At 47.7% G+C, this 13314-nt stretch overlaps 1 protein-coding gene across 1 annotated transcript in view; it reads right to left on the bottom strand.

Moving 5' to 3' along the window:
- PDLIM1 (PDZ and LIM domain 1) overlaps window positions 1–13314 on the bottom strand; it is a 44635-nt gene that overhangs the window by 13322 nt on the left and 17999 nt on the right. The window contains exon 3 of the mRNA XM_072869690.1: window positions 9616–9700. Coding sequence (XP_072725791.1) covers window positions 9616–9700 — 85 coding nt within the window. The remainder of the gene's footprint in view (window positions 1–9615; window positions 9701–13314) is intronic.

Raw genomic sequence — 13314 nt, 5'->3', positions numbered from 1 at the left:
AGCAGGCAGAAGAAAGGACTGACATTCACAGAGGCAGCTGAAATATCCAGGGCTAAAAGATGGCACCAAAATGTGCATTTTGAAACATTTCAGCCAGCTGTAGAGATTGGGAATGGCTTCACCACAGGGCTAACGCCCAATGGCACAGGATGAAACAGGGCCCTTCTTAACATGCTGGGCCCATGGTTCCCAGCTCTAATTAACACAACCGGTTCCCCCTCCCACTCCATACAGGCTCTGACTTCTGCAGCAACGAAGTGAGCCTTCACCACGCTTTGAACATCTCATGGCATTTGTTTGATAAAGCTATAGTTACAGGATAAACACTCACTAGAAACAAGGATGACTAAATTCCCCTACAGATTTTTCTTTAAATCACTTTTATGTCCCCAGATTTCCTTAAGCAGCTGGCTAGCGTTCCCAGACTGACAGATGGGAGTCATCTCGCTTCATGGCACTCAAATGCTATTTATGGCATCAAGCACAGCATAGGGTCCCACAGAGAAGAGCGGCACGGATCCAAACACGCTCAGGAGTTACAAGTCATTTGCAATCAGTGGGGCAGCTCAAGATGTTCAGGTGTGGGGTGGCGGGACTGCTCTCCCACAGCTTTCTGGCCGATGCATATGGACGTCAGCCATGAAGCTTTCCCACACACCAAAGGAAGAAAGACCCTGGAGTAATTAGCTAATCTCCCTTTGTTGCAATCTCAATTCAAAGCACATAATAGCGCTCATAAAAATAGTCTTTCCCATGGCAGAAACTGGATTTTAGAAAAAAAATATTACTTCAGCCTGTGTATCATACCATGGGGAAAAGTATCAGTGATCTTATATCAGCATTAACTAGCCATGTTAGCCCACCATTCGGAGGCCACAAGTAGGAGAGGGTTTCAGACATGCACATAAACAGTTGGCTTAATGAAAGACAGAGGCAGAAGTTTTAGGCTAAAGGGGTTATATTCTTAGGTCAAATAGGCTCCAAGTTGAAATCATGTCACAACCTGTATTGTGGAAACGTTTAACTATTAACCAAGAATTAGAGATAAGGAAGTAATTTAGACAATTTTTTTTTTTAATTCTGGTTTCCTAAGGAAGTAAAGCGTCTCAATTACATACTCCACATGCACGTGGGCACGTTCCCACCCCCCACCAAGGACCTTTGAATCTGTCAGCCAAGCCCAAATCAGTTTGACAGTGATGGACACCTCAAGGATGTTTAAGTTTATACAACTGTTGAGAAAATAGACAGCCAGATGGAGGAGACTGAAATCGCATTAGTGCCTTGACTCCAAGAACTGCAATGCGTGCTCAGGCACAGAATCCACATAGAAGATTTTGGCCTACTTTTGGCCACCAGGTGGGTTTTCCGCTGTGTAATAACACCCAAGACCATAAATGAAGCTTTCAAAAGTGTCGGGGCATCTGTAGTAGCTCTCATGTGGATAAAGTCCACTGACTATAAGGAAGTTTATAACAGGTTAAATAGAGATAACTGGTGCAGAAGGGGGTGTCTGAAGATTAGATTAGATTAGAAAAATCCCATCTGGAGAACACTGTAGAAGGTGTATAACCCAAGCGTCTACAGACAAGTAGTACAAGAGCAGTAACATTATAAAGGGCATTTGGATAATCCAAATTCTCCAGCACTTCTGTCACACCGTGCTGCTCTTTCTGCTTGAGCTGTGGAAGGAATTTGCAAAGAACAAGTGCTTTCATGATCCCAAGATCAAAAGATAACGTATTCTCACTGTCAAATGTATTTACCTAGGGATTTGCCAGAACTGCCAATCCAGGCCCTGTGCTGTGCAGCAGTTTTGTTAAAGCTCCGGCTCCTGGAATCTCGTGTTTATGGGAGAGTGTCTGACTTAATACTGGAAAAAAATCAGAAATGTGACACTCCCAAAAACCTGTCCACCAGCAGGCAAGTGAAAAATGTTAGTACAAAACACTGCTATACTGTGTTCATGTGCGGGGGCAGCACCTGGTTTATGCAGTTGAGATGCCTGGGGTTTGCAGCATCTCTAAGGCTGTGGCGTTCCCAGGACCAACACAAGGAAAAGGGGGCAAGCAGCATTAAACAGCATCCCTGGCTGGGGCACGGACAGCAAGAGCAGTAAGCAATGGTCTGTTTGCAAAGGAAGAACTGGCAGTCAGACACAAGGACATGCTCTTACCCAGTCAGAGCATGACCCACTCTTTCTTTGTCAGTAGTACAGAGGAGTGTGACTAATATCAGATATTTTCAGAGACATCTTCACTTGGCATCTGCAGGCAGATCCGGAAATGCTTGCCTCACCCTTCCTGCAAGCCATGGCGCTGCCTCAGTCCCCCGACGCCGGCCCTGTCTGCAGCGGGCTGCAGTCAGCAGCGAGCAGGGGTACCGGCAGCGGTTATTTGTGTCTGAAGCTGGGGTATGGAAGCTCCCAAGCCTCCAGGTAGCATATTCAAGAGCAATATTTTACCACTATACGCTGATACTGTGACAGTTAAAACAGTTTGCACAGATACCAGCCTCCTTCCTTTGCTGAGGTATGTCTTCAGAGGGGCTGGCACAAGCTAAAATGGATTAGCAATTGCACAAACTTCTCTGCCAGAGTGCTGCTTCTGAACTCAGAGAGGTCTCATCTTGCTTCACTTTCAAAATGAAATGGACTTCCAAGGAGGAAAATAAGCCACGTAACATGAGGATGCTGCAAACCAGAAGACAACGGTTGAGCACAAAGACGATTGCTGCAGTTCCACTAATCCACTTCCAGTTTACACACTTAGGTCAATAGATCAATCTTCTGACAGTCGCCCGTTGGGCAGAAAATGACTTCTAACATGAGCAGGCCCACTTAGGGAGCCACTGCTGGAGGAGCCATTCCTCCAATAGCCTCCTCCCTACCTGAAACTACCTCCTCTATACGAACAAGCTCCAAGTGTCTTTGGAGCATGATCCTGTGTGCTCCCGAGTCCTCCAGGCACCAGGGCAAATGCCCCCATCCCAAGGACAAACAAGGTTTGTAGGACCCTGGCTTCAGGTCAAATACCCAGGTCTCCTGCCAGATGGGTTTTCTGGTGCCGGCTGTTGGCGGCAGCACCCTCTCTGGGGGCAGACAGGGATACTGCCATGCACCGCACCGCAGCCCTTCCACCCCGCAAGGCTTCCCCTGCCACCCCGGCCCTCCTGGCAGGGAGCCGCCAGCCCCGGTGCCAGGCTGCAGGGACAGGGAAAACGTCCCTGCGCCGGGGCAGGAAGCAGATCAGCATTTCCTACTGCACCAGCTGCAGGCTGTGTCATGGGGAATTATCTGGGAAAACAATGGCCCCTTCCTCCCTTTCGTCCCGCTTGCACCCGCCCACTGTCGGCAATGCTGAAGCCCAGCCCGTGAAATCCCCTCAGCTGTGCCAGCCATCACCTCCACGCCCGGGGCCAGCCAGCGGCTGGCGGCGTGGGTGGCTGCTTCCTCCTCACCATGCACCAGAGATGGACGTGGCTGCCACCGTGGGACCTGCTTGTCCCGGGAATCAGAGCACGGGGCTCCAGGGAAATTCCAGCTGTCAGTGAGGCAGACAGATAGGTGGACAGCCCAGGATGAGCCACCTCCATCAGCTGAGCTGGAGCACATCCCATGCACCAGGGGCATGAAGCCCCCTGGATGCCTCCATGGCCGCAGGTGCCCTCGGGCAGGCTGCGGCAGTCTGGGGCGAGGGCAGGCTCTTGGGTCCCATCCACCAGCGGTGACATGGCCAAGGCCGTCCCAACCGCACTGACCTCACCACCACCAGAAACAGGAAAAAACTGGAGGCTTTTTGTACTTGCTAAACTAAACCGAGACGTGAGGGGTCGGGCAGCCACTCCCCAAAGCGGGGTTTTCCTCTCCCCACAGCACAGGCTGAAGGCAGCTGGCAGGGCTGGTGCCTCAGAGGTGCTGGCTACTGCCCCGCCGCCACCGCACCCGCAGCACCCCTGCCTGCCCCCTGCCCCTTCCCAGGCCACCTCCCTGCAGCCCCTGGAGGAAAGGCAGGTCAAGTACGGAGCAGGGGGCTGCCTGAAGCCACCAAAAACTGGTCTCAGGTGTGGAGTTGTGATTTAGAGACTGGCCAGCGTAGTTATTTCCTGAAGCTCCAACTCTTGGAGTCAGGGGACTCACTCCGACCTCATGTTACAAATTAAAAAAAATTTGCACACAGGCTCTGCAGTTGCAGGGAGAAGCGAAAGCCCCCACAGCCCTGCAGGTGCCCAAAGCAGCCGAGTGAGCCAGCAAAACCCGCTGCTCCACCAGGCCCCATAAACACGGGATATTTTTGTGTCCCAAGTCAGAGCCCGGAGGCTCGGGGCGGGCAATCCTGGATTGCACACCTCGAGAGCCACGCCAAGAGGAAACAAGATTAAACATTTCTCAGTATAAATGTTTATTCAGTTCTAAGAAAACGGGCTCCTGACCAAACCTCACCGAACAAGAGCACTCTGGTCCCGCGGGCGGGGAAGGAGAGCGGAGAGCGGCTGCCAAACTCCCTGGCCCCATCCTCGCCCTTGCGAAGCCGCCCGGGGAGCTCAGGCCGTGCTCGTGCCCAGCCGGCGTGGCGGGGGGAGGCTGCTCGCACCAGACATACGGCAACAGCTCAGAAGAGGACATCTTCATGGCAAACCCTACCCCATGCTATATTTTATCAGCTGCGATCACAAGTATTTAAAAGTGCCTTTACTTTCACCTCTCCCTCTGTTATTGTTCGGGGTTTTTCAGCTATGGAAAGATCTTTTGCAATGCTTTGAAATCCAATTAGAAATTAGGAAGGGTTTGGGGTTTTGTTATTGTAGGGGGGTAAAACAACAAGGCTGGCTTCCCACATCCTCTCCCTCCGCGTCCCCAACACATTCCACATCCATGCGGTAACACCTTTTAACCAGAAACAGCAGGTCGTGATACGCCAGCGCAGTTCCTTGTCTGAAACGCAATGTTGTTACTTTATATACCTATTGCTTCATGCATTGCCCACACACGCATGGTCTTATCAAAGGCCAAGCCAGCCACACACCCAGTTTCTGCAGCCCCTGCCTTCTCTGTATCCAAGGAGATAAAATACACAAGACGGAAACAATGACATCACTGCGAGGACAAGGAGGACAGGGCAGGCGCTCTCAAGAAACCTTGGGAAGACAGAAGTGCCTGTCTTGTCATCCCACAAATACCGTGATTCACCCCCAGACCTCTTCTGGCTGCATGTCTGGAGGTTATTTCTCATTTAGAAAAACCCAAAACATCCTCACGTTTGAAAGCCCGTATCTTCTGTGGTTAAGAGCAGCTGATCTATCCATCTCAAACCAAGGCTATTCACTGACATTCTTGAGGGGTGACGTTAATACTTGTGCCTCGCTGCAAATGGGATATGTGGCCTTCAGGGAGCTGGACAAGCTTTTTTGGAGGCAGTCCTGCTGTTGACTGCCCTCAAAGCTGGTCTCTCTCAGCTCATTCCCTACGCAAGCTCACTTAGCTCAAACAGAGACCTAGGCCCCGTTGACCTCAGTGTCCTACAACTACAGGGGAGAAAAAAAAAAAAGACAAACCTTCTCCCACAGAGCCCAGGTCTGACAAGACATGGCATAGCCTGAGGGATAAAGAGTTGTTGTTTGTTTTACCAAGAAGCAATACAGCCACGCACACCAGCGCACGGGTCTGGAGCTTAATGCCTGGCTCAGGGTCACCAGAGAGCATGGCAGAGTCTGAAAGTTATGCTGGGCTCTGGTCAGTGTCATAAGCATTAAAATTACCTTAGTCACCGAGTAACTTGTTCTCTCTTGATCACTTTTCTCAAGAAAAGTTAAGCAGAATGGAAAGGCAGATGTGTTATTTTAATCTTTCCTAGCGCAGTGAGGAAAAGCTCTCAACAGGAAAATGACACTGAGTGATCACCCTTAGGATCTGGGTGAGAAGTGCAAGTTAAATAATTGAGTAAATCTACTAAGACGACTCCGTCATTTCCCTCCCCTAATGTTGCCATGGTCACACCCAAAACAAAGCTGGCTCAGCCGCTGAGCCATCACCACCAACAAACTGCTGCACCTTTTGATGAAATGTGATTTTGTGATCACTCTTGCCTCGGTTTAAATTACTTTAGAAGGATAAAGATAATGAAATAATAAGAAGACTAGCTCTTCCATGGGCAAAGGTCAGCTTCAACAATTAAGTCAGTCTTGGGATTCAGGACTTTGGGGAATGCATGGGAGGTTGTGGAATGCGTTTTTATTTTCCAAAGGCACATAAAAGTATCCTGAACTTGCATTCCAAGTAAGGGAAAATACTTCCACAGGACAATGCAGCATTTCACCAAGTATCAGCCTCCAAAAGGATTACAGAAGTAAACAAAAAGTCTATTTCAAATGGAGTAAAAAAAAAAAATGTGTAAGCACTGATCTTAAAATATGTAGCTAGTCATACAGTTCTTGAGACAAACTGAAAATTAATTTCTCTTGCAAGATCCTTTGCAAAGATCTAGTTATTTAACTGCACCAATAAAATGGGAAGAAGAAGAGAAGGTGGACAAGTGTTGTGAGAAATTTCAGTTAAGATACTGAAGGTAGGAGAGGCAACATCAAACTATCTAATTTTAAGAAAGGTGGAAACTTATTTGAATAATTGCAGTCCATTTTCTACAGCAAAGGTTTTAAAAATTTTTTTTTTGAGCCTGAAGTAAGTCTATGCACATGTATGATTATATTCCTGCATTCAAAGGGCTGTGCGCAAAACCAGTGAGAAAAATCTTCAGAGGACCCTGGATCAGGACCTAAATGAAACACTTAGACTCAGTATGTCCTGTTTTCTTTGGTAAGTGAATTAATAAGTGTTCTGCACAAGACTGTTGCCAAAGAAAGCAAATATATTGTTTTCACTGGCGAGAGAGTTAAAAAAACCTGAACAGCTCAGACAGCGCTGCCTTCGAAGGACTCCACTCACAACTTCTACCAATCCTGTTGGAACAATGAGGTCAGCATCTTTGTGGTAAAATTCATAGCAGTTTGCCATGCTAATATACATATGCACAGCATCTTCTGCACTCTGCTGCAGGCCTGGCTTAAATCTCTGGTGATGCTGGAAAGACACAGCCGCAGAGTGACGTGGCCAATGCTTGGCATGGCTCTGGCAGGAGTCAGCATGCTCTGCTAACATCACACTCCAAGCAGACAGACCTCGCCACAAACCTCACTTGCTGCAGTCAGCTACTGAAAAAGGAAATGGGTGCGTATTTAAAAAAAAAAAAACACAACACCTTAAAACCTGATGGTGTTCATGACACTTTTCCTTGGCACAGGGGACTAGGATGTTCAGGCATTGTTAAGCAGGAAGGGTAAATGAGAGCTTGTGGTTTGGAGACGCGAGACATACATCTTCGTTCACACTGCTAAATTCCTCTGCTTGAATATGCAGCAGGCAAAGCCCTTTAAAGGAAAGCCCCCTGCTCTGAAAAACAGCAAGCACCACTCACGTAGGCCACTGCAAATGACTTCACTGGCTTCATTTTAAGGAAGGGAAGAAGAAAGGCAAGACTTCTGCAAGAGCTTGAACGTTCCTTTTACACCAGGAAATAAAATTCTTCTAGTATCAGCCATCACAAGGGGTCAAAGCCTAATTTTCAGGCAACAGTTGGTTCCTAGTGCAAGAATAAGACAAGGGTCACTGCTCAGAGATAAGGTTTGTAACAGGAATCTCTCCGCAGTCAGTTTTTCACCAAATTCTCCTGCTGAAGTCAGTTACAGGTTGGTATCAACAAATTCAGTTGTGCCACACTTACAAACTGGCAGCATCAGGATATATACGATGCCCAGAGCTAGAACCTGGATTAGGACTAAGGTTAGGGTTTAGGAGGGGACGTGCTCCACCACCAGAATTATTGCTGAATCCTGCACAGTCTGACCTTTGTGATGCCCTTTACTTGGATTTTAGAAAGCAGGACATGTAAGTCAAAGACTAGAGTTAAGGTTAGTCGCTCTCACCCATGTTTCCTACTGAGTTGCAGGAGGCTCCCTGAAAGTCCAGGGCTGACCTACATGCAAACACTCCAGCCGGAGGGCAGCTGATTAAAGGAAAGCCATTGATTGGGGTTAAAACTGCCAGAGCAAATGAGTTTAAGTAAGAGGTGGCATCCATTAATTAAAATAGCCTATGTTTAGTACTTGACCAGCAGTGGGTATCTATGCACTGACCCAGGCTGGACTGGGGGAAAAGTGTGGTGGTGCAGCTAGTGACAGGGGGCTGCAGCCACAGGTTTCTTGCTGTGGTTAACTAAGCTTAGTAAGCTACGTCAAACTCCTGCCTGGCATATGTAGTGCCTGATGTTTAACTTCTGGGGCATTTACCTAAATTCTGGTTAATGGCTGGGTTAGGGGCTTGGACTCCAGGATCAGGTCTGCTGTGAATTAAACAATAGCCCTCTGCAGCCTTGCAGCAAAGCCTCAGTGCAGACTCTGCCCCACTCCCTGGCAAGAGATAACCCCCAAGTTGCAAGGTTTGCAACAGCACATCTCCAGAGCTCGGGCAGCAGAAGACACAGACCAGATCTCAGCTCAACGGTGTCACAGGCAGGTGTCACTGCACGGCCTCAGCCCAACCTAAGTCCAAATGGCTCAGTCTCACACTGTGCCTTGGCTGAGTTATGACATACCTGGAGAACGCTGCATCGCATTCTCGAGCCAAGCAACAGACAGCAGCTTGGCATGAGAGGGAGCACGGACAGATCCCAGGCCAAGGTCTGGGCAGTGTTGCTGTACATGTGCTACTTTAGGTTCAGGTCCTTTCCAACCCAAACAGACATATTAGCACTTAATTGAAGAGTAAAACTAGTTTTATCTCTACTTATTTTGCTAGAAAGACTCACACAGCATGTGTGCTAGGGCCAGAATCCATGTCACTGCCCCGGTGAAAATCCAGAGAAATGCCATTGATTTCAGTGCAGTTATTGTAGATTTGTGCAGTGTAATCCTCTAAATCTAGCCCAGGCAATGTCCTTGCACAGGTCACTGTTATTACTACATTTACTTGACAGAGGCAGCAGACCTATGAAGCAAGGCTGCCAAAAGATTACAAAACCAACCTCTTAGACAGAGGCTGCAAGATCTGCCCCACAAATAAAAATATAAGAGGCTGGTGTGTTTCTCCTCCACTTTCTTCACGGCTAGACTGCTAGTAAGAGGCAAAAGCAAACCAACAACAAAAAAATCCCACAGAAAACACTAAGAATGAATCATTTTCCTCCCCTCTTATCTATGAAAGCCAACAGGCTTAGCAACAGTAGCCATGATTTACTGAGCCACACCTCTACAGTGCCTTCTGTGCCCTATGGTAGGTGCGAGCATGCATTTGGCAGGAGGCAGCACCTCTGATCCAAGCTTACCCTTGGCGAGATATCTGACTAGCTCTCCACAGCAGCGGGCTTCTGACCACGAGGGAGGGAGTCTGTCTCTGAAGGTTTCCAAGGGCCGTGTGATTTCTAGGAGCTATGGGGCACGACGCTATCCCCAGTGCGACCAACGGAGTGACACACGCTCAGCTCCTTGGAGGATGAGGCCAGAAGCTGCTCTGAAGTCAGAGAGGAGTAAGCGGAAACAAGAGCATGCAGATACTCCGTTACTCACCTGCGGCTGAGAGGCCAGGTTCATCTTATAAGGATGCGTCTTCCCCTCTTCATTTACAAGTGGTGACCAGACTTTTGACTCTGTTCTGCAACACACAAGATTTTTCATAGTTCATCTACTTTCATCACTGAGCATCATTACTGTTATGAAAAGACCTGAAGTTCATCAGCTGAAAACATTTCCCCAGTCTTTTGTATATAGCACTATCCACATCAGGAGGAATCTAGACAGCCTCATTTTAGGTGCGTAACTTGGATGACTTAGTTATGGTGTATGAGGTCCTTGGACAAAGACAGGATCACAGCAGTGACTGTCCTGGCTTATCCTTTGGGACTCCACTGGGGACACAACAAGCATGGGCTCCAGCCCAGGCAGTAGAGTTGGGGGTCACCCAAACAGCAGAAGCTGGAGATATCCCTTAGATGCAGATACTTTAATGAAGTGGGACAATTCAGATTAGTGTGTGTTTCAGCTTTTATGAGTAGCCAGGAAGAAGAATGATTCTTGTCTGTATTGACTATACAGAGAACATTTTGTTCTTGAAGTTGCCTTGGATAAGCTAGAAATATTTTTTGGTTTGGATCTCTGGAGTTTTCTTCTTATTTATACAGTGGTATCCATGCTGAACAAACAGAGGCTTTTGGGAATTATGGGGGGAAAAAAAAAGGTCCAAGTCTGCAATGGGACTAAGAACTGAGATGACATAATGTGTCCAAGAGAAAGTCTGCATAACCTTTGCTGGTCTGTGGTCTGACCCAATTACTCACAGCAGCCTGAAACACAAGTCAAGATCTGTGACCAAAACCAACCGCTTTTACCACCATCATTCTGGAGTTTTGCTATGTCCCAAAGAACAACAGACAAACAAGTGGTGAGGAAGTAGTAGAGTGCTTAGATTTGCTTGAGATACTTTATGGGAAACATGCTACCTACATTTCTCAGAAGTACAGATGTTAGCGTCTCAGATGGACTAAACAATGCCACTTTGCCCAAACTAATAGTGGGGAACGAGTGACTGCAGTACTGCTGAATGAAAGCCGTTGTTCAATGCTAAACATTACATAATGCGGCAACCAGATGGCTGATAAACTCTTCAGATGAGTTTTGAAAACCATGTCCTGTTTTGACAGGAGCCCTTTATAGAATCTGCAACTGCAGATAGATGTACTTCCCAGATATTTGCGGGTCCCAGGGCCAGCTGCAATTTAAGTACTTACTTAGCAAAACAGGAACACTTCCACTGAAAATTAACTGGATAACTGGAAAGAGACTTTAAACAGAAAAGGCTTACAAAACTGACAAGGATGGAGAAACAGCGCGTAGAGCTACCCACAATAAATTCAATCTGGTCTACACCATTCCTCTAAAAGCCCTCCAATATCAGGACATTTTTTTAAACAGCCCAAACTTAACTGTGATGCACATGTATATCCCAGACATTTGCTGCATAAATAGTATTTTAAGACTTACATCCAGAGGGTAGCTCAGGGGGAGGAGACAGAAGGCAGCATTCTCACTCAGGGAAGAGGAGAAATTTTATTGACCTGATATTACATCGATTGCACTCTGGACTTTACACGGAAGAAACCATAAGTCTGCTGTGCTGTACCTCCTTTCACAGGAAAGTACAAAGACACAGGTCACACCAGATATCATCCTTTACAAGCATTCAGGTACAGCAAACCTTTGACTCCAGACTATTGCACCCTGCGGGCTCAGCTGCAGCGCTGATACCCGACAACCTACGTCACCCAAATCCTGGCACCTGGCAAGCTAGGGCACGCACAGGCTACCTAATCTGAGTGTAACAGCTGTATGGGACCAGATCTATGCCAATCTGATCATTATCTTGTCTCAACAGCTGCTGTTACTGGATGCACAACATACCCCAGGTGAGTATGAAACAACCATTCCCTCCTTGCTTCTGGCAACCCATGCTTTAAGGTGCCTGAGGAACCAGCGATTTTACCCAGATTATGGCTATCAAGCCTGAGAAAGTCACAGCCATCTCTAGGATGGTTGTATTTTGCACTTGAAGACTGCGTTTGCAGAGGGGAGCAGCCTGTTGACCAATGCAAAGCCTTATTCCTTGAAAGTGTTTGGAGATCACATGTGACCAAGTTTCATCTCCTCTGGAAAAACAGGGGACACAACAAGGTATATGGAAATTAAATACCCCACCAGCCAGGCTGTAAGCAAGTGGACATTGGCTGGAGATGAAAGAACAGTTCAGAAAGCATTGAACACTTCAGCTGATTTCTAGCATGAGGCATCCCTGTGCCAATTCTCACTAGCAGTGATCTAAGCAATTTTGAGGTAAAATTTTCATTTGCAGCAGCTTAATATGATCAGATTTCAGAAGCCCCAAAAGGCCTTATTCAGACTGCAAATTAAGCTTAGAGAAGGCCAATATACAAATACAGAACAGAAACCTGTCCCCACCCCAGGCGCTCATTTTGCCCATCACCTCATCCCATTGCCCCTCGGCTCAACGCATCTGAGGTGACACAGCATGTCGGTCTTCAGCGCAGGGGCGGCAGCTATGGCCAACTACTGCAGCCCATAAGGGTTTTTTTGACCAGATTTTTCTCCCTTATTTATTAGCAAAGCAAAAAGCACAAGCTTGTTTCCCAGCCTGCTGCCATTCTGATCTGTCACTGGATATAAATGGAAGCAGCAAGGTCACTCGAGGCTTTACTTTCAATCCAGTTTAAAAGTTATCCAAACAGAAAGGTTAAAGAGACCACGCAGTTGTCCCTCTAAGGCTGGGAGGATAAAGCTTCCCTTTGTCTTCACAACAGCTGCAGCAGAGCCCTTCAGCCACTCTCAACAGCCCATTTATGGCCCCCGCAAAGCCGCAAAGAGGAGACAGTTTTGCTCTCCCTGGCTTTGCCAGGCAAGGCTTTCAAGGCACATGCCCCATCCCACCGCACCGCCTGTGGAGCCCACGGTCTGCAGGTCATCGGTAGGACCACTATGGTCCCAGCTCTCAGCAGGGCTTTCCTGGCTCTACTCCTGGTGTCACTGCCTGCACTTTTACTGAAGTGTGGCAGGAGAAAGAAAAATAGCACCTAAAAGTTCACCTTATGTCCCACTGCTGGCCCAGGACTCATTTTCTGAAAGGCTGGGAAGTATGGGCACAAGGCACAGACAATAGGGTGGACTGGTTAGACTCATCATGTTTGTATCTTATCTATATGTTTTCATATCTTATTTATATGAAGCAGGGAACAGGCATCAGAGTAGATAGCTCAAACCCAGCCTTGGCAACAGTGCCTTCAGTTCACAGCAGGCTGCTACGGGTAGGACTGTAGTGGCTTTCTGGAGGTTTTTTCCCCAGATTTGGGGGAGAGGGCCCCCCGGCACAAAATCACCTCCACGCTCCCCTCAGCGACGCTGCACCCCTGCCCCAGAGCACGGCCACGCTAGCAAGGCTGCCAGACCTGCCTCTCCACCAGTGGCGAGGCTAGATGTCCAACAGTCTGCTGGGGAATCACACCCTGTCTTCGGTGAAAGCCAGCAGGCTTCAGCATCCCCATAGGATCTCAGCCTCCTGCTTAAATGGATGAATACTTATTTTAGAATATGGTTTCGAATGCATATTCTTTCAAATGAGACTCCAGCAGAGAGCAACACTCAAACAGTGCAGAAAGGAAAGACAAAACCATGACACTCAAACAAGCCTGGGAACAAGTGCCA

This window comes from Ciconia boyciana, chromosome 8 (assembly GCF_034638445.1).
Source record: "Ciconia boyciana chromosome 8, ASM3463844v1, whole genome shotgun sequence".
Taxonomy (NCBI): Eukaryota; Metazoa; Chordata; class Aves; order Ciconiiformes; family Ciconiidae; genus Ciconia; species Ciconia boyciana.
The sequence above is the reverse complement of the archived record's forward strand: the minus strand, read 5'-3'. Positions and strand labels throughout refer to the sequence as shown.